Source organism: Danio rerio, chromosome 5 (genome assembly GCF_052040795.2).
Source record: "Danio rerio strain M-AB ecotype USA chromosome 5, GRCz13ab, whole genome shotgun sequence".
In the NCBI taxonomy this organism is placed as follows: domain Eukaryota; kingdom Metazoa; phylum Chordata; class Actinopteri; order Cypriniformes; family Danionidae; genus Danio; species Danio rerio.
Window position 1 is genome coordinate 42,675,774 of NC_141025.1, and position 24,363 is coordinate 42,700,136.

The 24,363-nt window shown below is 37.4% G+C and overlaps 3 protein-coding genes across 5 annotated transcripts in view; 1 reads left to right on the plus strand and 2 right to left on the minus strand.

Annotated features, from left to right (window-relative positions):
• The window catches only part of epg5 (ectopic P-granules autophagy protein 5 homolog (C. elegans)), a 1,176,376-nt gene that overhangs the window by 423,609 nt on the left and 728,404 nt on the right, over nt 1-24,363 (minus strand). The window lies entirely within an intron of this gene.
• vcp (valosin containing protein) lies at nt 241-10,706 on the plus strand. 2 transcript variants are annotated; one of them, XR_015489970.1, is made up of 17 exons: nt 241-384; nt 2,081-2,192; nt 2,351-2,523; nt 2,694-2,836; nt 3,597-3,727; nt 3,834-3,965; nt 4,051-4,153; nt 4,237-4,370; nt 5,925-6,060; nt 6,173-6,285; nt 7,499-7,663; nt 7,765-7,887; nt 7,988-8,200; nt 8,351-8,659; nt 8,755-8,910; nt 9,072-9,296; nt 9,470-10,706. XR_015489970.1 is itself a non-coding variant. In NM_201481.1 (17 exon segments), coding segments are annotated over 17 exon segments (2,421 nt in total). In that variant the 5' UTR covers nt 274-367; the 3' UTR covers nt 10,213-10,308.
• On the minus strand, nt 10,776-18,314 carry akr1a1a (aldo-keto reductase family 1, member A1a (aldehyde reductase)). Of its 2 annotated transcripts, none has more exons than XM_087251740.1 (9): nt 18,283-18,314; nt 16,457-16,558; nt 16,178-16,297; nt 15,946-16,097; nt 13,771-13,966; nt 12,999-13,198; nt 12,805-12,877; nt 11,007-11,093; nt 10,776-10,921 (listed from the first exon to the last, which is right to left on the minus strand). In XM_087251740.1, exons 2-9 carry the CDS (start codon nt 16,535-16,537, stop codon nt 10,856-10,858), a joined length of 975 nt encoding a protein of 324 aa, XP_087107866.1. In that variant the 5' UTR covers nt 16,538-16,558; nt 18,283-18,314; the 3' UTR covers nt 10,776-10,855.

Consider the following 24,363-nt stretch of genomic DNA (forward strand, 5'->3'; position numbering starts at 1 on the left):
GCATTTTGACACTTCTGCTCAACCGAGCAACAATTTAATCAGATCCTCCGGAGCCAATAAAAAATAGACAATTCACAACGCAGCAGAAAATAAACCAATCGCAATAAACCGTCAAAGCCACCCAGACCAATAATATTTTAGCTCTTCCGCGATTGGCCAATCGGTCAACGCAGGATATCGCGACGTGTGCTCTGATTGGCTCATTATTCAATGGGCGAGGAAACTTTTTTTCCCCGCAGAGTTGATGTTAGCAAGCTAATCCAGTGCAGAGGTAAAGAAAAAAAGCTAGTGTGAAGGTTGGAATCGGTCACTCAAGAGAGCTACTCATTTCCATCAACTATTTATATCTTTTTGCGGGAGAAGCAATATGGCTTCGGGTGGAGAGTAAGTACAAATTTAACGATGTGATATTTAGTGTGACGATAGTTGTTTTGTTTTCTGTTGAGTGGCAGTTAGCCCTGATGCTAAAAGACGAACGTATCATGAACGGTGGTCAGTAAAAAAGAGCGAGTTTACCTGCCACAGGTTTATCATCCGATTGCACATGACAACTGATGGACCTAGTCGTTTTGAGATATTGACGTTCTCATCGCTCGTTAAAACTTTTGCCGGAGTTTTTAAAAGACTACCGTTAGTATGATCAGGTGTGTTTAGCATCTCGGCTAACTGGACTGAGTCATCTCCGCATATGATCGAGGCTTTCGGCCCACCGGCATCACCGGCGAATGTTCGGGAAAACACGCTTAACAAAATTAAAAGACCGTTAATACGCGTCATGATATGTAAATACCTTTAAAACTCGATGGCAGCGATACCGTGATTATTAATGAAGTTGAAGCTTCAAACCGGCTTTGTGTAAACGCATAACGTACAGCAGCTGGTCATGATAAATCCCGTGATTTGAGTATTTCGACCCTCATACCAAAAACTTCTAAGACGTGACATTTAAAACGTTAGTTGGTGAATGCACCAGACTATGGCGCTTCTAGAGCCACTAAAATGCTTGTATTACAGCGGTTTGAGTTTCACATGTCTCATAAGCAGCATTTGCTGTGTCATTGGCCACTGGAGATGGCTAACTGCTGCTAGCGCTCACAGCACACTCTCTGACGATATTAGAAACTATACATCCATCTGCCCAAATAAAATCACATTAAACCCGTTTACATGACAAAACCTAACATCTCTGTGAGGGTTTTAGGTTTATTTCGTTAGTTCAGTAGCCTGTAAAGATGTGTACGGTGAGCTGTCTGTTAGCTAAGAAGGATGTTGTGTTAGCCTATTTACACGCGCTGTTGGCCACAACCTATTGACGTCTGACAACCGTTTTAGTATTCTTTGTCCACTGTCTCTGAGAAAAACACTTTTTAACAACGTGGACTGCTTAAAATGTATTCTGAGGGATCCTTTACACTAAGGCCTTGCTTACGACCACATCTCGGCCTAAATTTAGCTGATCATTTCAACTTTCAGTCCGGTGTTTTGTGGAAGGCTCTAGACTGTAGAGTAACTTGAGCTTGACAAACGTACACATGGGCAGAAGAGCACTTATATCCATCGACTCTAATCCTTTCAGAACAGAGACGATCATTTGTAATGTTTTTTTCCTACGTGATGCAAATGTCTTTCAGTTTCGACGTAATTGATACTGAAAGAAAATACTATCTGTATCTCTGAAACCCCCCTGAAGTGTCAAACATGGTTAAAAGCACAGTTTATCCGAAAAAAGTATTGTCCCATATTATCTTCATTGTTTGGTAAAAGTGTAAAGTAATCCTGTTGTGATCCCTTGGGGGCTCATAACAAACTTCCCAGGATGACATTAAATTTAAGACAAACAAAAAATGTCATCTTTATCTAACTTCCCCTCCCCCTGTTGCTATTAATTTTATTGGAGTACATACAGAATATTCTAGAATCACAAATTGAAACCTGGCTAGTTAAAAAAAAAATCCCCTTTCTCAGTTTTGGTTTAACATAAAACAATATTATAGTAATATTTAAAGCAGAACTTCTACTGGGGACGTTTGATTAAAAAAAAAAAAAAAACTGCTTTAAAGGATTTTGTTTCTCTACACAGATCCAAAAACGATGATCTTTCCACTGCCATTCTGAAGCAGAAGAACAGGCCAAATAGGTTGATTGTTGATGAATCTATCAATGAAGACAACAGTGTTGTGTCTCTCTCTCAGGTACAGTTTTGGATGTCAAATGTATGCAAAATAGCATCAGTCATTGTCTGATTAAAAGTATTTTTAATATCTGAATATCAGTGCACTGTTGGCTTTTGTGAAGTTTGTGGTTTAGGGTAATTATACATATTAATTGTCATTTTTTTCTCCTCTTTCAGGCAAAGATGGATGAGCTGCAGCTCTTTAGGGGTGACACAGTGCTGCTGAAGGGTAAGAAGAGAAGGGAGACTGTTTGCATCGTCCTGTCTGATGACACCTGCTCTGATGAGAAGGTTCGCATGAACAGGGTGGTCCGAAACAACCTCAGGGTGCGCCTTGGCGACGTAATCAGGTAATTTAGCTTAATATGGTTTATTTATTTATTTAAGAGTATCTAGTTTATTATTCTGAGTAAATTTTCTGGGTATTGGTTCAAGGTTTTATTGTGATTTTCAGACAGACATGGCTAATAATATTAGGTTTTTGAATAGCTGTACCGATAATATCTTTTTTATTTTTTAGTATTCAGCCTTGTCCAGATGTGAAGTATGGAAAACGCATACATGTTCTGCCAATTGATGATACCGTGGAGGGCATCACTGGCAACCTGTTTGAGGTCTATCTCAAGCCTTACTTCCTGGAGGCTTACAGGCCAATCCGTAAAGGTAAAAAATGATCTGATGTTTTGTTTTTTTTTTTCTTCTTTTTTTCTGGTCACTTAAGGCTCAACTTTTGAGTTTTTTTATAGCTGTTTATGTATGCTGCCTTCACAAATTAAGGTTATGTAACTAAAAGAAAAAGTATTTAATGTTTTTAGCACACAAATTATGCAAAAAGTTCTTTGTAGGTTCCTATTCAGCAAAATATCCTAAAAAATAGTTATTTCTAGTGATGCATTAATGCACAGCAGCACAATACAGATAGCATTGTTAAATGTTTCAGCATTGAATCATCGTATTAACACTATTTCTGTAATGCTGAAGAGTGGTGGAGTGGCTAATGTAAGTTCAGCTTTATCATCATAGTTATAAATTAGTCTATAATGTAAAGGTTATTTTAGGCTGTAACATTACACAATGCTGCTTTATCCACTGTGTTTTTGACCTTCTGAATTCAACCTTCTTAAGCATTATATTCTTATTGCCGCACATTTTGGCTGGTGGTTTTAAACAAATTATGTATGCTCCATTTTCTCCTTTTGTATGTTTTGATATATCTGCAGATTAAAGGACAACTACTAAATTGTAATGCTTAGCATGAAGCGTGATTTGTCACTTGGTAGATTTGTATTTAAATATTTTAGGCATGTGAACTTGTTTGGTCAGCTGCATGTTTAGGGCCTTGTTAGGTTTTATGGTTTGTCAAAAAGAAAGCTGGCATGAACTTTGCTGTATTAACAGTATTTATTCTGCTTTATTTCCACAGGTGATATTTTCCTTGTCAGAGGAGGCATGCGTGCTGTGGAGTTCAAAGTGGTGGAGACTGACCCCAGCCCCTACTGTATTGTGGCCCCAGACACAGTGATTCACTGTGAAGGAGAACCCATCAAGCGAGAGGCGAGTAAATTGACAAATGATTCCTGCTCTGTCATGGCTTAAAATGGACTGCATTAATGAAGGATGAATGCAGTGTGCATGAATGTATTTATTGTCTTGTTTGCAGGATGAGGAAGAGTCTCTGAATGAGGTGGGTTATGATGACATTGGAGGGGTGAGAAAACAGCTTGCCCAAATCAAAGAAATGGTGGAGCTTCCTCTGAGACACCCAGCTCTCTTCAAGGCTATTGGTGTGAAGGTAATTATCTGAAATCTGAAACTCTCACACATGAAATTGTTGTTAGTTTGTATTCTGAGGACAAAATCATCTCTTGTTCGCTCAGCCTCCCCGTGGCATCCTGCTGTACGGACCTCCTGGAACTGGAAAGACCCTCATTGCTCGTGCTGTGGCAAATGAAACTGGAGCGTTCTTCTTCCTCATCAATGGTGCGGATGGAAAAAAACAGATTAAATAAATTGTTATGGCTCTTGAAGCTTGTGTGTTGATGCAATACTTTTAATGTTCCCAGGCCCTGAGATCATGAGTAAACTGGCAGGTGAATCTGAGAGTAATTTGCGCAAAGCTTTTGAGGAAGCAGAGAAGAACGCACCAGCCATCATCTTTATTGATGAACTCGATGCTATTGCACCCAAACGAGAGAAGGTAAAGCTTTCAAGTACTCATTACTGTTCTCTATAACAATTAACAGTATGGTAGTATTTAAAGATTTTCTTTATTTTTAATGTTTCAAATTTCAGATCTTGTCTTTAACTAAATTAAATATGTTTCAAACTTAAAAGCTGAAAATTAAAGCTAAGTGCTACGGATGCTCTGATCAAGATTTTTGCAGCTGATACTCTATACAGAGTACAGATTCCTTGTCATTGTGATTGGCCTATACAGAGTACCGATTCTGATGCTTCAAGCTTTATAATGCATTAAGCACATTTTCCCCTCTGAGTGTAATACTTAAGTGGAGATCTCTCCTTACATAAGAGAATAAATGAAGGCTGTTGCATATAATTCCTTTAATGTGTCTCCTATAACCATTTAGTGTGGATATGTCATGGTCAAAAGCAGCTTAAATAACAGAAAATAATAAATAAAACAGATTTAAAAAAAAAAGGTAAGAAATGGCTAACAAAACAATTTAGAATATTTGTAGCCATGTTTTAGTAAATCATATTGTCAAAACACAGAACTTTCAGTAGGGGAGATCACTCATGTCACGGCAGCTCAAAACACTGGATGTGCATGGGCTGCAATAAAGAAACCATCATTTGCACAATTCGCACCAATAAACTATATGAACAGCCCCCATGCAAGAAGTTCTGTGTAAGTTTCTATTTAGCAAAATATCCTGAAAAATAGTCATTTCCAGTAATGCATTAATACACAGCAGCACAATACAGATAGTATTGTTAAATGTTTCAGCATTAAATCATCGTATTAACGCTATTTCTGTAATGCTGAAGAGTGGTGGAATGACTGATATAAGTTCAGCTTTATCATCATGGTTATAAATTACTCTAAAATGAAAAGGTTATTTCGGTAGAGGAGATCACTCCTCATGTCACAGCTACTCAAAACACTGGATGTGCATAGGCTGCAATAAAGAAACCATCATTCGTACGATTCGCGCCAATAAACTATAAACAGACCCCCCCACCCACCTTTTACCTCCTTGCTTGTGGTAGCACTGCTGATGAGCAGTCTTCGTCTGCGTGTAAACCTGTAAACAACTTTGATCGGTTCATGATCGGCTAAAATTGGCAGGTACCGATCGAGTCATGAAATGTGATTTATTTTCCAATGCCGATCTCAGGCTAATCATTCAGAGCATGCCTAGTAAATACATAAACTAGCTCAAAGTTATTAGAACTAAATTTTAAACTTTTGGAAAGTAAATTGGCCAAATTCAAAAATAACACTGGCTCATTGAGCCTACTTGTCCAATTTAATGAATATTTTATGAGTTACTGTAACTAGATTTCTCTTCCCATCCTGTCTTTCATCTCATGGTGCTTTTAAGCTTTTTCCTATTTTCTTTGTCTTGCATCTAAACCTTGTTGTTTATGCAGAAAATAAACCCAATTAAAAAATTCTAATCATTCAAAATGCTTGTCAGCTGGCACATAAATAGATCTGCTTTATTTCCCTGCTGCAGAGCAGTCTCTGATCGGGATGTTTGACTGTAATTGTTCTTTGGTTTCTCAGACTCACGGTGAGGTGGAGAGGCGCATTGTGTCTCAGCTGCTCACTCTGATGGACGGACTCAAGCAAAGGGCTCATGTTATCGTTATGGCGGCTACTAACAGACCTAACAGCATTGACCCAGCTCTCAGGCGATTTGGTGAGACCACTTTGTTCCATAAAGAGACTTGAACATTTACATTGACATTAACAGTTGCTGTTCAATCAATTTGAGTGAATAACCGCAAAAATGTTGATTTTCTTGATTTCAGGGCGCTTTGACAGAGAGGTGGACATCGGCATTCCAGATGCAACTGGAAGACTTGAGATTCTTCAGATCCACACTAAAAACATGAAGCTTGCTGATGATGTTGATCTGGAGCAGGTGCGTTTGAGAGGATGTCAGAACGTGCAGTGCTCAGGGATGATTCACTTTCAGTTAAACTGGGTCTCTTTAATCAGCCACTGACAGAAGCGTCATGGCCATTTAAATCTGCCCCCTCAGAGGTTTGAGCCAAGTGGATTTTAAAACTTAAACATCCCCCCCCCATATTAAACCTTTTTTTGTATATCAGATTTGCAGTTCATTTGCTGCTATTTTTTCCCCCTCATCTTTTGTATAAAGACCCATTCATTCTGTCAGACTTTATTGTTGCTTCTTTCCAGTGGTTGATGGTTTGGACACTAATAGGCGTTCCCATTACCGGTTGCCTAGTTACATTTGTAAATGTCGTTGACTCCCTTGTGTATAGAATGAATTTGTTTTCTTGCTGCTAAAAACAAACATTTGAGGGGAGTTGGTACAGAAAGGTGTTCGAAGTCAACCATGAAAAAAGAACCAATGCATACATGCGCCCAAACTCCTGTCTGTCTTGGTTCACTAAACAATTCTCGCACAAATCAACCCAGCAAGAACCAGCGAGTACTTCTGGTGTAGGAGCAGCAGCTGAATAAAGTACCATCACCCTACTACAGCAAAATAATCATGTGACTTCACTCCCATTGGTAATCGCTTGTGCATGTCGCTTCACATTTGTGTACAGTAGAGCATTTCTGAACTTGTCACGCATCTCGTGATGCTTCCCATGACTACATCCTACCACCAATGGTCACTCTCACTCTTGTTACTTTACTGGAAGTTACCAGCTCTCATTTAAATGAATGGGATTGTGCCACCTAATTTTTGTGCTGTGTAAACAAAAAAAACAAAAACATGATTTTGGGAAAATAGGGATGGGATGCACTTGCCTTTGCACGTTTAAGCTATAGGAATGTGCAGGCCCTTGAAAGTTGAATCAGCAGTGGCAAACTACAGCTTTGTGTTTTTCTTTACAAAGTGACATTGCTAACTGTTGGCCTGCCATGCGTAGTACATCTTAAAGTTGTTTTGTGGATGGATACATGGTATCATTTGTTAAAGGAGAAACTTTCATTTTTACTATTGTCATGTAAATGCATGCTTGGTCAACTTTAATAACTCTTATTCAGGGTGCCATCAATGTGGCTAGTACCATCTAAAATATGAATGTATAGCTAACATGTTGTTGTTAACATTATTTTAATTAACTTGTGTATAAACATTCATTATTTGTGTACAGGTGGCTAATGAGACCCATGGTCATGTTGGTGCTGATCTGGCTGCCCTTTGCTCAGAGGCTGCCTTGCAAGCCATTCGTAAGAAAATGGACCTCATTGATTTGGAGGACGAGACCATTGACGCAGAGGTTATGAACTCCTTGGCTGTAACAATGGATGACTTTAGGGTAAGGGTCTCATATATAAGAGGGTCTCTCAATAATTCTGACCAGTAAAATTATGAGAAAGTTGCACTGAGACACTTTATCGGTCACTTTTTTTTTAACAGTGGGCTCTTAGCCAGAGCAACCCATCTGCCCTCAGAGAGACTGTTGTGGAGGTGCCTAACATCACCTGGGAGGATATCGGTGGCCTTGATGACGTCAAGAGAGAGCTGCAGGAGCTGGTGCAGGTACTGAGCAGTTGTATTCTGTTTTTTGTTGTTTTGTACAATGTGCACACAGCTGCATTTACACCTATGTATTTATTCTTCCCCTCCCGTTTATCTTTAGTACCCAGTGGAGCATCCAGACAAATTCCTCAAGTTTGGCATGACTCCATCCAAGGGTGTGCTGTTCTATGGACCACCAGGTTGTGGTAAAACCCTTCTGGCCAAGGCCATCGCCAATGAGTGCCAGGCCAACTTCATCTCAATCAAGGGCCCAGAACTGCTCACTATGTGGTTTGGAGAATCAGAGGCGAATGTCCGTGAAATCTTTGACAAGGTATGTCATTATATGTGTTATACCAGGCGACCTTTTACTCCTTTAAGATCCTTTAAGTCTTTTGAAGGTTAAATGTCTAAACATTTTTTTTGTTAGCTCCTGTAGAGATGTGTAAATTAAAGAATTTCTGCAATTTCTCTGTTTCTCCAGGCTCGTCAGGCTGCTCCTTGTGTGCTCTTCTTTGATGAATTGGACTCCATTGCTAAGGCTCGTGGTGGAAATGTTGGTGATGGTGGCGGCGCAGCTGACAGAGTCATTAACCAGATCCTCACAGAAATGGATGGAATGTCCAGCAAGAAGAACGTCTTCATCATTGGGGCCACCAACAGACCAGACATCATTGACCCTGCCATCCTCAGGCCCGGACGTTTGGACCAACTCATCTACATCCCACTGCCCGACGAGAAGTCTCGCATTGCCATTCTTAAAGCTAACCTCAGGAAGTCTCCAATCTCAAAGGTGAGGGTGAATTATTTGTTTTTGGGGGGGCCTTGATGGATTTGTCTCTTAATTACACCATATTAAAATGTTTTTTCTTTTTCTCCCCCATGTAGGATGTGGACCTGGACTTCTTGGCCAAGATGACCAATGGCTTTTCAGGTGCTGACTTGACTGAGATCTGCCAGAGAGCCTGTAAACTGGCCATCCGCGAGTCCATTGAGAATGAGATCAGACGGGAACGTGAGAGGCAGACCAATCCTTCTGCAATGGTAAGCTTTTATCTGGTCTAATGCTTTATTTTTTTTGATTGATCAAATTTCATAAAGCACTATGCTGTTACTGTAACACTACAATGTCTTGATTATCAAGGTTGAAGCATTTTTACTGTCATGGATGTTAAGATTTTCTAACATGACTTGTGTATATTCAGGAGGTGGAAGAGGATGACCCAGTGCCTGAGATCAGGAAGGACCATTTCGAGGAGGCCATGCGCTTTGCCCGCCGCTCCGTCAGCGATAATGACATCCGCAAATATGAGATGTTCGCACAGACCCTGCAACAGAGCAGAGGCTTTGGCAGTTTCAGGTGAGATCATTAATGGGGTTAAATGACCGCTTTTGTGTTGTGAAGAAAAATGTTCTGTTCTAGATCAGGGGTGTCCAAACTCTGTCCTGGAGCGCCAGTGTCTTGCTGAGTTTTGCTCCAACTTGCTTCAACACGCTTGCCAGGAAGTTTCTAGTATATTTAGTAAGAGCTTGATTAGCTGGTTCAAGTTTGTTTGATTAGGGTTGGAGCTAAACTCTCCAGGAACACGGCCCTCCAGGACAGAGTTTGGACTTGGATGTCTAAATTTGGTCCTCGAGGGCTGGTGTCCTGCATAGTTTAGGTCCAACTTCCTTCAACACACCTCCTTTGAAGCTTCTAGTATACATAGAAAGAGCTTGATTAGCTGGTTCCGGTGTGTTTAATTGGGGTTAACTAAAATATGCAAGACACCGGTTCTCCAGGACTGAATTTGGACACTTGTTCTAGAATTTAGATTATAGGTTTCAATCCTGGAGGGCCGCAGCTCTGCACAGTTTTGCTCCAAGCCTATTTAAACGCAGCTGATCCAACTAATCAAGATGTTCAAGACTACTAAAACTTCTAGATCACATGTTTGATTAGGGTTTAAGTCCCATGTTCTAGATCAGGGATCACCAAACTTGTTCCTGGAGGGCTGGTGTCCTGCAAATTTTAGCTACAACCCTTATCAAACACACCTAAACAAGCTAATCAAGGTCTTGCTAGGTTAGTAAGACCTTAAACACACAGGCAGGTGTGTTGAGGCAAGTTGGAGCTAAGCCCTGCAGGGCACCGGACCTCCAGGAACAAATTTGGTGACCCCTGTTCTAGATGAACAAGGCTTTATAGGTGTTCAGGTTGTTTCCAAGATTCCCATTGGCCTATATGATTTATTTCACAGATTCCCATCCAGTAACCAAGGAGGAAGTGGACCAAGTCAGGGCTCTTCTGGTGGTGGAGGCGGCAACGTCTTCAATGAGGACAACGATGATGATCTTTACGGATAAATGTGACCACGTTGCTGACCCTCACAGGCCACTCTTCATAAAGGCCGCCATGTACAAAAGACAAAAAATAAAAAATTCCACATTTTTAGGACTGTGCTTTTTTGTTTCTTATTATTTTCCGCTTCTCATGTCCATTCCCCCTGTTTTTTATTCGCCTCGTTCCCTTCCTGTCCACCCCCTTCTGTTGATAGAGAAAAGCATGTAGCTGCTTGTGTTTTGCTCTGGTTTGTGAAAGGATGATTTCTGAGAACTTTGATCTTAACATTCTGTGGGTGGGGGTGAATTTCAGTGAAAACCATACACAATAGTGATTTCAGTAACTTTTCACAAGCTATATGAGCAGCTTTAGTGGTGGGGTTTATTGCTAGGCCGTTGGAAGGATTAAAAAAATACAAAAAAGAAAAAAATAATTGCTAATGACTTCATTTTTTTATGAATGTAGCATATAATGTATTACAAGTTTGAAAAATGTTAAATAAAATTCACGAAATGGACCTGATGTTGTGCTGTTGTGAATTTGTCATTTTTGTTATTTTTTTTTAAGTAATTGCACATACATTGCCTCTTTTTTCAGTTGTAAATTTATTAATGAAAATGCAACACCATTTTGTTTTTAATAATGGCTCAGATTATGGCTCTGTTTTCAATATGGCTCAATGAAGGGAAAATGAGGGTGGTTAGCATCTCTCCAAATCTTCTGTCCATCTTTCTGTGAAATGGCAATAAGATTTGTTTTAGTCACCACACATTTAAATGCAGTAATATAACTTTTGGTTTAGCAATGAATTACTCACTATTACAGTTGGAATGATAAACCTCTCGTTCCTGTTGAATGATTCTATGAGCCTCATGTCTTCATCGGATAGTTTAAAATCAAACACCTGTGTGCAAAAAAGAGCCATTAAAATATTAAATAATCTTGATGCCATATTCTTTTGACTTTACCAGTCACGAAGCACATACTCAAATCACACAAATGAGATTACATTACAGGGAACGCTATTCTTTGAATATTGATCAAAATTACTTTTGGAACATTTAATTTCAGGATAAGTTATCCAATTAACTCTCCCCATTACTGCTTCTGTCCTCCAGATGTCTCTGTTCTCTCGTATTGCCATTCTAAGTAGGCTTAATTACTGGCTTTGCATGAAAGGGACCACCCAAGCTTTAAGTTTTTACTGTTTTCAAACATTTGAGTTTTTCTTTTTCTGTTGAACATAAAATAAGATGTTCTGAAGAAAGCCATTTTTCCCCTACTTTCTCCAAAATATCTCAACAGAAGATAAAAAAACAAAAACTTTGCAACCACTTTAGGAAGAGTAAATGGGCCCGCATTATCATTTTTGGGTTAAATTACCCTTTAACCCTTCCAGGTATGATTTCAACCAAGATTTGGTGACGTGACTCATCAATCGGTGTTCAAACTCCTGTCGAGGCATTGGATATGAGCTTGGAGAGCTCAGGTGGATCTGGATCTACATGGGCTAAAATGGTGAGTTATCGTGGGCAGTATGAACATTTTAAAAGCTGGACTTTTTAAAGTTCTGTATTTTCTTAGTTTTGACATCATTGTTTGCGCCTGGTCTTGACGGTAAAACGAAAAAATCAAAAGAAAAGTCACGAAAACCATCCTAGCATTTACAGTCATTGGTTTAACTTCACCATCAGGACGCGAGCTTGTTGGCGCCATTTCAACCGTTGAGCATGACGTTCGCGCGAGGATAGAAGACTTGTTGTTGACATGAGGTTCAGGTAACATTAGCAATTTCTGTAATTTTTGAACGTTTAAGATTGTGCTGGTGTTTCTGCTGGATTGTTTGTGATAAATCATCATTTTCCGACCAATGTACGTTGGTCAATGCTGAATGTTTCACTGTGGTTTAATAGACTGCTTGCAAAAGTTTACATAGGACTAGTAGAGATTCACAGATTCAAGGTGGAATCATATTAACTGTAGGCCTAGGTGTAAATATTTTGTTTAAATCGTAGTCTGTATTGTAAATAACTTAAAGATGAATGACGTGACAGCACACGAGTCACTTTCAAAGAGGTAGTTTGTGTTTATGTATATGGCCACAGTTCACGTAAATGACTATGCAGGGCGTCACAGTGGCGCAGTGGGTAGCACGATCGCCTTACAGGCTGGGTCAGTTAGTTTGCTTGTTCTGATCGTGGTGGCGTGGGATTCCTCCTGGTGCTCCGGTTTCCTGCACAGTGCAAAGACATGTGCTATAGATGAATTGAATAAGCTTAATAGGCCGTAGTGTAAATGTCAGAGTATGGGTGTTTCCCAGTGTTGGGTTGCGGCTGGAAGTAAAACATGTGCTGGATATGTTGACAGTTCATTCTGCTGTGGTGACCCCTGAATAATAAAGGGACTAAGCTGAAAAGAAAATGAATAATATGCAGTCCTATGCATTTCTATGCAGTCACTTTGGTAATTTGTGGGAATGATGGCAGCCTAAAGAAAGTAAATAAATGTGTCAATTTTAAAATGGTTGACTTTATGCAAATAAAGTCTTACAGTCTTATACATGTGTCTGCTTTTTAAGATAGGGAAGAAACTTGGGGGGAGAGAATCCAACCTACTTCAATGTTCTGTTTGATCCTTGATGGAGTGACGCTTTTAGGGATGCAAACGACGCCTCTCTGAATGTGCCATCTGGGAAACAAAAAACAAATTCACAATTTCACAATCAACATACTCTAGAATGCACTAATAGTAATACTCAAACTTTAAAGGTAAATGTGGGCCTAATTTTGGATGTGTACACAGATCTCACCTGATGATGACCTGCGCAGGGGTCTTGTTATAGCTCTTGGCTATTCCAACCACTCTTGGATCATCCAGAAGTAAAGCTTCTCCTGGTGTAACCCATGGACGATCAGGAGACCCCAGAGGACTGTAGGCTGTCACTGTCAGATTTCGACTCCAGCAGTGGGACACCAGCTCAGCCTGCACCAGGTATGGATGGCACTCCACCTGTAAATGATATAAAAATATTTATTTACAAATACTTATTTAAGAAACAGATTACTTAAAATGGCAAGAAAAAAATTAAAGAAAGAGATTTGCATTAAATTAAAACAAGGACAGTAGGCTTGGGCCGGTACAAGATTCTAACAATATGATAACCTTGGTTAAAAATTTGCGGTATTGTGATTACTGTTCTAAAATATACTGTTTTTAAATGTCTTGTTAAAAAACAAAAACTTTTTTTCCCTTTTGAACACAATAGATTTTATTTTGAGAAACATTTAAAATATTTTAGAAAAGAAAACATAAATAATGAAAATGAGTTATTGACTTCTGCTGTCTTCATTTAATTCAAAAATAGATATATATATATATATAATGGCATCTTTGGAGATCTTTTCTGCTGGAGATACTGTTGTCCTAAAAAAAAGTTAATAAAAAAAGTACACATACCTTAGGAATGGTATTGCAGAAAATTTTGACAGTTTGAAATGAGAAATTTTGACCTTTCCAAACCGCGGTGTATCTTGAAAACAGATTGTCCCATGCCTACAGTCCAGTCACTGTCTGCTTCATACCTGATTGACCACTGGCTTGTGTTTGGCAATGCTGAGAATGTCATCAATCTGTTTGGCGTTGAAGTTTGACAAGCCAATGGCTTTTGCCAGCCCTTGGTCAACCAGCTTCTCCATGGCTGCCCAAGTGTCTCTGTAGTGAGTGTCATCATACTGAATAGTACCATCAGGATGCCGGGGTATCAGCTCATCTCCTCTCCTGGAAGTTTTGAAAAACACTGGAGTTGTCCATTTGTGAACAGGGATTTATCACTTGGTGCAAACAGTAACACTATAAACCATTCACGTGATGAATGTGCTTTCAGATTAAATAATGCCCACATTTTGTCCCTTAAATAATCAGTATTAGCTTATTTGCATTATTATATTTATATTCATTCACCACAGTAATGTTTAAAGGCTTGGGGTTATTTAAATTAAAACATACTTTTATTTATCAAGGTGTATTAAACTCACCAACAGGTACTGTAAAGATTAAATTTTAGAACTTGAGAAATAGTATCACAAAACAATATGCAACAGCTGTTTTCAGCGTTGATGATAATCAATATTTTCTCTGTACAAATTAGCATATTCTGCATATTTCTGTGCAGACGCATGTTTCTAATGCTTCATGCAACACTAAAACTCAACTTTGAATAATAGTAAATTACAAGTAAAAATTATATGTATGTGTGTATGTAGTTGTATATATATATATATATATATATATATATATATATATATATATATATATATATATATATAAAATAAATATGTACTCACATATTCACTGGCCACTACTCGTTAACGCAAATTTCTAACCAGCCAATCACATGGCAGCACTTCAATGCATTTAGGCATGTAGACATGGTCAAGACGATCTGCTGCAGTTCAAACCGAGTGTCAGAATAAGGAAGAAAGGTGATTTAAGTGACTTTGAACATGGCATATTTGTTGGTGCCAGACGGGCTGGTCTGAGTATTTTAGAAACTGCTGATCTACTGGGATTTTGACGCACGAACATCTCTTGAGTTCACAGAGAATGGTCCGAAAAAGGTCAAATATCCAGTGAGCAGCAGTTCTGTGGGCACAAATGTCTTGTTGATGCCAGAGGTCAGAGGAGAATGGCCAGACTGGTTTGAGCTGATAAAAAGGCAACAAACTCATATAACCACTCGTTACAACTGATGCATACAGAAGAGCATCTCTGAAAGAACAACATGTCCAACCTTTAAACGGATGGGCTACAGCAGCAGAAGACCACACTGGGTGCCACTCCTGTCAGCTAAGAACAGGATACTGAGGCTACAATTCGCACAGGTTCACCAAAATTGGACAATAGAAGATTGGAGAAACGTTGCCTGGTCTGATGAGTCTTGATTTCTGCTGTGACAATCAGATGGTAGGATCAGAATTTGGATGAAAACCATGAAAGCATGGATCCCTCCTGCCTTGTATCAATGGTTCAGGCTGCTGATGGTGTAATGTTGGGGGAGTATTTTCTTGGCACACTTTGGGCCCAATAGTACCAATTGAGCATAAACACCTACCTGAGCATAGTTGTTGACCATGTCCATCCTCTTATGATCACATCTTCTGATGGCTTCTTCCAGCAAAATAACTCGACATGTCATAAAGTGTGAATCATCTCAGACTGGTTTCTTGAACATGACAATGATCACTGTACTCAAATGGCCTCCACAGTCACCAGAATCAATCCAATAGAGCACATTTGGTATGTGGTGGAGTGGGAGATTCCCATCATGGATGTGCAGCCGACAAATCTGCTGCAACTGCGTGATGCTATCATGTCAATATGGACCAAATATTTCTCGGTGAAATATTTCCAGTACCTTGTTGAATCTATGCCACAAAGGATTATGGCAGCTATGAAGGCAAAGGGGGGGTCCAACCCCTTTTTTAGTACTGTGTACCGAATAAAGTGGCCGGTGTTTGTGTGTGTGTTTGTGTGTGTATATATATACAGTCAAGCACACATTTAATTATACCCCTGGGCTTGACTGTGTATATAATACAATATTTGCAATATTTCTGTTTTACTATATTTTGATCAAATACATATGGCTTTTATGAGCATAAAAGTCATCTTTCAAACACATTTATTTGTAAAAACGTTGGTGTAATTCGTAAAAAATTCTCTATTACCCAAGAACTAGCTCTTAAAGGACAACTCACCCAAAGGCCATTGGCCAGTGAATGAGGTAGAGGTCCAGATAACTCAGCCTCAGGTCCGACAGAGAGCGCCTGCAGGCCTCCTCCACATCATCTGGATGGTGCTTGGTGTTCCACAACTTGGAGGTCACAAAAATGTCATCTCGTCTCAAAGACTATAGAGGCATAAAGGCTGTGTGACACAATGGTAAGATGCATTTATGCCTATATTGGCTTTAAGTGGTTCATACTGTACCTTTCCTGGTCCTAGTCTTTCAGTGAGAGCCTCTCCAACCTCACGCTCGTTGCTGTAAGCTGCCGCACAGTCAATGTGTCTGTAGCCACAGTCTAAAGCTGCCAGTACAGCCTGCTTCACCTGCAGCCAGACAGTCAATCCAGTTCACATGTGATCATATGTAAACATTTCTTTAATTATTGTACAAAGATGATCATTATTATTGTATGGGTCTGTATTTAATTTGTATCAGCTCATGTTTGGATTGTCATATAATGGGGTGGGAAGGGCTACACACACCTGTCCTGGGGCACTTTTCCATGTTCCTAATCCCACCGTTGGCATCCTCTGACCAGTGGAGAGAGTGATTGTTGCTGTCATGGTTTATTAGTGCACGTTTTCCTGTCCAAATGAAAAAATAAATTATAATAATTTGAAGATGAGACAAAATATTATATTTATAGACTCCTTAACACTATGGTTAGAGATTATAACAGTAACACTAATCCTAATATAAATATAAAAAAATTGCCAACTATAACAGGCATGACATAAAGGAACAATGTTATTGGAATCTTTGATGGAAAGATTAATTTTGGAAATTTACACACAAAAAAAATCTCTTTAAGAACTTTTCTTTTTCCCATTTAATGAACAATAGAAATTCTGCTTTAAAGAACTTACTTTTAATCTTGCAAATGGTAAACTAATGTGTTTATTTTAAACAAAACATCATTATTTCTATGTGTAGATGATAATACAGTTATTGTTGTGAATGGCCTTTTAATTTTATGGTCATTTCAGTGCTGATAACAAAAAGTTGGCTGACTAAAAAGGTAGTCTGATAAATGCATGATACTTTTTTTATTGCTTGATCTAAAAATTTAAGAACATCAGAACAAAGTCCAAGGAATCACAGACAGATCTTTTAAAAGGTCAATAATATACGTAGTCATAAGAAAAAATATAATCACATACAAATAACATACCATTAGAAAGTTAGGAGTGACCAAAATTGTTTGGATATTGGACAATCTAAAAACATATGTGCTCATGTCTCCTCTGCTTGTTTGCAGAAAGAAAAGGAGCTGTTTGATGTCCAAAAATGTTGAAATACTATAATTTACCGGATAAATTGTATGTAAAATTTTAAAATGTAATTCGTTTGCCTTGTAGGAAATGCAGTTTTTCCCTGGTGAAAGCCAGGTTCTAATCCAGTCTATATCCTCAACCAAGGACCTCAAGTAAAACTTTCCTTTTGAGGAAATTTTCCTTTTAAATTGAAAAAAATGTGACACACAAGCCTATTGTTACATTTCTTATCTAACAGACTAACACCTTCTAAAAGCAAAGGAGAATGAGTATTCACTGAGCTCCTTGGGTTAAATCTGAATCTGAAATCTGAACTAAACCGAGTGATATTGCTTTAACCGCTTTATTAAAATCCTTAGGAGGAGTTGGGAAACTGTGCTATGTTATAAACTGTTCATACAAAACAATATTTTCAGCATCATCAAACAAGCAAGAGATACAATTATTATTATTTTGAAACCACCTTTGGACAAATAATGATTTGTTTCTGATTGTAATTTCTCAGGAATTCCATAAGAAAAATCGGAGGGGAGAAAAATTGTGAACACAACCAAGCTTCCAAGCAAGCAGACAGTGATGGTGAAATTTAGACAAAGCTTAAGGTAGCTTAGAGGGAAGATAATTACAAATACATTATACTATTCATTCTACATTAGCATTTTCTTTGTCTAAATTTTTGTAGTAAAAATGTAGTAACTTATTAGCACAAACATTTAGTATGCTAGCCGGATAACTAAAAATTACAAATTTAACCATTAAAATACATTTACACAATAAAAATCTACTTCTTATATAATTCTCTATTAAAGTGATTCAAATTTAAATCTTGTCATCATTAAACACAAAATAGTACTCGATACAGTACCAAAATAACATCATTTAATAGCCTGATCTTTTATCAATGCAGTGATTATAGTTTCCCTCCTTTCTGAATTTTCACTCAGTTTAAATTAAACTAATTATTTCAGTATTTCATTTGTAGATGGGGAAAATATCAACGCTAACATTTGCAAACCATAGAATAAATGATTTACTTTGTGGCTTACCTCTGAAAACGCTTCAGTCTGCAGAATCTGACAGACACAGAGCTTTTATGCACGCTAAGTTCAAAGTCTTTGTTTATTCGTTCCCTTAAAAGGCTGGCCAATAACCAGAAGCAATCCACAGATCTATCAAATGAACATCTTATGACAACAGCTTTCAGACCAACCTACTTTGACAAGTTTGCTTTTATTTTTGCTTTTTCCCAAGCTGCGCAGCATTGGTGGAATTTCTGGCTGTCAGTGTGGCTTTGGAGGGAATGGAGTTAATGAAATGGCTTGGGTCTGGAAAAGGCATCTGTTTATACTGAATGTGTTCACAATAGAGCCACAAATCAAAACAGTTTAGAGTGCGTCACATTCTCGCATGCTCAGGTTTAGCCCTCTCAGCTGTTACGGCCTTCCTGCTGGACAAATATAGAGCAAGCAAATTATTACTGTCTGTCTCACGACTGCTCCAAGTGTTGTGACCTGGCAGCGCTCGACTCGAGGTCCACTTCCCTTATGAGGTCAGGCAGCCTACATGACTTAGTCACCTCACAAAGCTGAAAAAACCCCTCAAGAACATTCTTGATCGTGGAGTCACTGGCAGCCTAATAGTACCACTGTCTCATTTGTGAGGGCAGTCCCGGAATAGCTGAGGAATATTAAGTATTGATATTTACAGTGTGCGTATTTTTAGAAATTACTGGAAAAGTAGTAATGGGAGGTGATATATTTTTTTATTAAAAGATTTAACTGACCTAGTTTATATTCGGATATAGTTCGGACTGCTAAACAAATCACTGGCACTACCCTTCCTACACTTCAAGAACTGTACTCTTCCAGAGTGAGTAAAAGGGCTCGCAAAATGACTCTGAACGCCTCACACCCAGCACACTTCCTGTTCGGACTGTTGCCATCTGGTCGGCGCTACAGAGCACCAAGCACAAAAACAGCCAGACACAGGAGGGGTTTCTTTCTTCAGGCAGTCTACCTCATGAACAGTTAAATATCCTCCTACTGTGCAATAAACATGTGCAATACTTTATTATACACACTTGTAGTCAGAACCTTACATCAATTCACAATGCAATACTTTCTCCATTGGCATTTGTACACAGCACCTTATAACCTGTATATTTATAACAAATCTTTACATACAATTCAACATCCAGATTTTTTGACTAACTGCATCTCTGTTTAATGTTTATCCTTTTTTTTTACATATTTATTTTGTGTTGTCACTTGTCACTTTATTTACACTGGAAGCTTCTATAGCTATAGACTCATTTTTAGAATAATTAAATAAAAGCAAGATACTATTTTTAAATTGTTCACAATATTACAGTTTTTATTTTTTTTATTTATTTTATTTTTTTTATTTTGGAAAAAGTTTCTCTGTTATGATAAAGTTAGAATTCTTCAATACCAACACTTGATAGTCCAATTAAAGGTAAAGTTCACACAAAACTGAAAACATTACGTCGGTGCAATAGCCTAGTGGTTAGTGTGCTGACATAAGGTGCAGTAGCACTTCATTGACGTCCACAATAATTGTGGTTGCAGGTTTTTAGCTTTCTTTAAAATGTTTTTTTGTGTTCAAGAAAAAAAAAAAAGAGTAAGAAGGTTTGAAACCTCTTAAGGGTGATTAAATTTGCAACTATCCATTTAACACATTCTGTTGACTATAAGTAACTGCCACTTCATGTCTAGTCATCATCAGAGTATTAGACTGAAAGCATGTAGTGTTGTTAAATGACTGACATGAGTTAAGTGTTTTTCAATCACTGCAAAATATGATCGATGCGAGTGTAACAGTTAAACATCTAGTGCATGTTTACAAAAAAACTATGGAAAAGGATCATGGTGGAATGCAAAATTATGTGAACAGCCACTTCATATTTTGTCTTTTTTCATTTAGTGGTTTGTGCTTCAGAGTTGTGTGATGTGACATGCTGCCCACTTACAAGTGTGAAATGCAAATCTGCTGTAATTTGGCAGACCGTGCATTTAGACAGATATCTAGCCTATTCCAATGTTACACTACCCTTTAGAAGATTCAACATTTCACACAGCAAACATGCACAATATTTATAAGATGCACTTAGTTTTTAGACCCAATGACAAAAAATCACAAGAATTCCTTAGCATCAGTATTTGCACGATTGACTTTTTTAAAATTCATGAATATGTATTATGGTATTCAGCAATGAGGGCCACAAATCCCTTCAGTGCCATCAGTACGCAGTATAAGTGAGGCAACATTTCTGGGAGCACAAACAAAATTACATAAATATATTATTTAGTTAAGTGGAGGAAATGCCTAATGGCTGTTTCAAAAAGTTGAAAAGAAGAAGATGAAAAGTACTGCACTCCAAAGGGCATCTGAATCCCAGATTTCTACTCCAAAATATGAATGACAGTAAACTGAACATTGAGGGCCATGTTTGCCTCTAAATGTCTGTGGTGGTTATAAACATGCTCTTCATCTCCACTTTAAGTATAAAGTTTCAAAGATGTCAATGTCAAACAACCCTGACAAAAACATGCAAGGGTGAAAAAAAGGAACTGTCACATGTTCATGTGCTGATGGAATTCAAAATGCTCCAGAGACGTTCAGTTCACTTTTAAGATGTTGATGGATCTCTGGAATCAATGATTCCTGTTAGATTTTTTTGTAGTTTTACTTGAATTTTTATTAATTTCCGATAAAACATTTTTAAAGAGAAAATTCTGTTGTTACAAAAAATTGTAACAATACGTTGTAAATACGTCAGTATTTAACATACTGTATTATTTTTTTATATTTTGAGAAAATTTTACTTCACTACTTTCAACAATAATATCTTTAGTATTTTTTCTATATTTAATAAAAAACATACCATTCCTCATTATTTTTAATATGGTGAAAACTTCAATAATCTCCAGTAAACATTTGCCTGAATTAAATTAATGTTGAAACACTACAATACCCAAGTTCTGCACAGAAAATCTTTTCCTATCCACTTATTAAGTTGTGACATATGGAATATTGGTTCTGGATCCAAGCTGCTTCTCACTTGAATTGAGAAAATATTCCTTTATGATCACTTTTAGTCATATCACACATTAAAGTAAATTTTATATATTAGCAGTATCACACTCGTAGAAGTGCGATATGACTGTATATCGGCACTGGTGGGAAGAGTCACAGTGTGATATGGCTGTATATCGGTACTGGTGGGAGGCGTGCATTGACACAAGGCCGCAGCAGTGACCATATACATTCATATCGCACTGTGATGATTGTCCCACCAGTGACGATATACAGTCATATCACACTGCTAACAGTGTAATATTGCGTTTATTCGACAGTTCGACGGCATAATCGTGTATATAAAAAAGACAATTAAACACGGAGAGTCTAAAAATCCTCTTGTAAGAGGAACTACTGTACTTTCTTCTGCCAGTCATTCACATCTGCAGCTGACATCAGAACAGCAGAAACCGATGCTACTTCACAAATGTCACTTTAGAGCTAGTGTTTGAATGATTCTCTAGCGTAATGTCTAACATTTTATAAAAAATGAATTGATGTTAGGCATGGATATATAGTGTGATCGTGATTTTCTAAAGTAATACATCGCTTCTTAAACGTTTATTATTACCATTTGTTGAGTTACTCTATACAGTTTGATAGAGCGCTTGGACCCGGAAGCCGCTTCACGTGACGTCACACTTAACAAATGGAAAAGAGAATCACTGTGATCAAATTGTAGTTATTTCCATTATTAAATTGAGTACATGCTCTTGCTTCAAATAAATGCTGTATCTTTTTAGGCTAGTTCGTAATTCTTTCAAAAACAGAAGAAAGAAAATAGTTGTTGAAAAGTGGACTAAAAACTGTGGTGCTTCTAGTGTGTGAGATGGATGAGTTTTATTCAGGATCATATGGTGTCAGAATATTTCAGGGTCAGTTGCTGGTCTGCACATTCGCATGCACAGTATGAGCTTCATAGAAAACGAACTGGAACATCAGTCCTAATTTATGATATCATGCAGTCAGTGGCAGATCCATTAGAGGAGTGCAGTGCAGTTAATGGACCTGTCCTGTCTGACACAGATAATCAGAGCCGTCGAGGCACTCATAACCCATGAAAAGTTTTGCTTACTGATCACTGTGAAATTTCATTCTTTGTTGTCAGTACATCCATCAACAGGACGTTCATACTGCTACTTCATGAAGAAATAATTGAATTAACTCCTTCACTTATTTTAGCTAGGGAAATCATGCTGTTTGAATAACTCACAGGAAGTTGATTGAGTCAATTGGTGAGTCAGCAGTGTATTTCAGAGGAGGGATGAAAATCATTTCTGAGTAAAGTGATGTGGCGTGAGACATTTGGTAGATATATTTGCAAAATGAAAACAGTCTCCATTCATGTCACATGGACTTTACATAATATACTTAAAATAGATTTAAGCTAAAGTTTTAGCCCCAAGAAACTTTTCTAATGATTATTTTAAAGGGGACTTGTAAGGTGGCATCCTTACTGCTCATTACTCAGTATGCTTCAGACGCTTGTTTATTGATTTGAATTGACTTTATGAATTTGTTGATTATCTCTTTATTTACAGTGCTCAGCAAATCTGGAGCTTATCTAACAAAATAACTCACGATAACGGTCCAAAAACCAGTACTCCCAAATTTATATGTTATAGAAAAATATTAAATACAAATTTAAAACAGAGGAAAAATCAAGGGAAGCAAATAATTGGAAAAATTGAGTTGAAATTTTGTAGGTTGTAATTCTTTTTTGTAATATTTTACTTGAATTGTATTATCTTTCTATTTCTAAATATGTTTGGTGACAAAAATATTATTTGAATAAATATATCTGTTTAATAAAGCTGTTTTGTTTAAATTCATTAAAATACATTGCTTATATTCACTGAGAAATGGAAAAAAATCTTCATTTTCAAAATGGGCTGTACTATATTATGCTGAGCTCTGTATATAGCTGTACTGTAGTATTCCCCTTCACTGATTCCTTTTTTTTGTTTGGATGTTTGCCACACTCTCCCTGCAGGCACAGGACGTCAATATGACGTCTCATTGATGTTGTACCCCAACTTCATAAGATGTTGCATTTTGTTTGAAAATGAAAATGAGAACCCAATGTCAGGCTGCCGTCAATATCAAATGTTGGACAGATGTTGCATTTTAGTTACTTACCAACGCAACCTATAAACAACAAAATACCAACGTCTAATTATGTTCCAGCTTGACATTGTGTTAATGTTACCACTAAGATGATTATCAGACGTTGGATTTAGGTTGCAATACCTGACGAATAAATGTCAGTATTTGAGGTCAATATGACGTTGATTTAAGATGTTGGCTCAACAATGGATTTTGGTCACTATGGTCAAAATAACACTGTCCTTAACTGCTGATAACCTAAAACTAACCCAATATCAATGTCTTATGACGTTTGTGTGTCTGCTGGGGTGTTTTAGATTATCAAACAAATTTAAATGAAATGAAGGTTTTCTTTGTTGTTTTGTTTTCCCTTAAGGATAAAAATAAAAAACGTAATTTTTTAAAAGCATGATGTGTTTAATTGTGTTATCTTTGAATTATTAAACAGATTTATTAAACAGTAATATTTATTAAAATTATGTTTTAGTCACTGAACATATTTAGAAATAGAAAGATAATACAATTAAATTCAAGCAAATTATTGCAAAAATTTTTACAAATTACAAATTTTCAACAATTACATTCTTATTAATTTAAATTGTAAATATTGTATTTAATATTTTCCCCTTATTTAGTTGAAATCTGAATTATTAGACTGCTGGTTTGTTTTCAACCAAATTTCTGTTTAACGGAGATAAGATTTTTTTCAACACATTTCTAAAAATAATAGCTAATTTATTGTAATTATAATAACTAATTTCTAATAACTAATTTATTTTATCTTTGCCATGATGACACTAAATAATATTTGACTAGATATTTTTTAAGACACTTCTATACAGCTTAAAGTGACATTTAAAGGCTTAATAGGTTAATTAGGTTAACTAGGCAGGTTAGGGTAATTAGGCAAG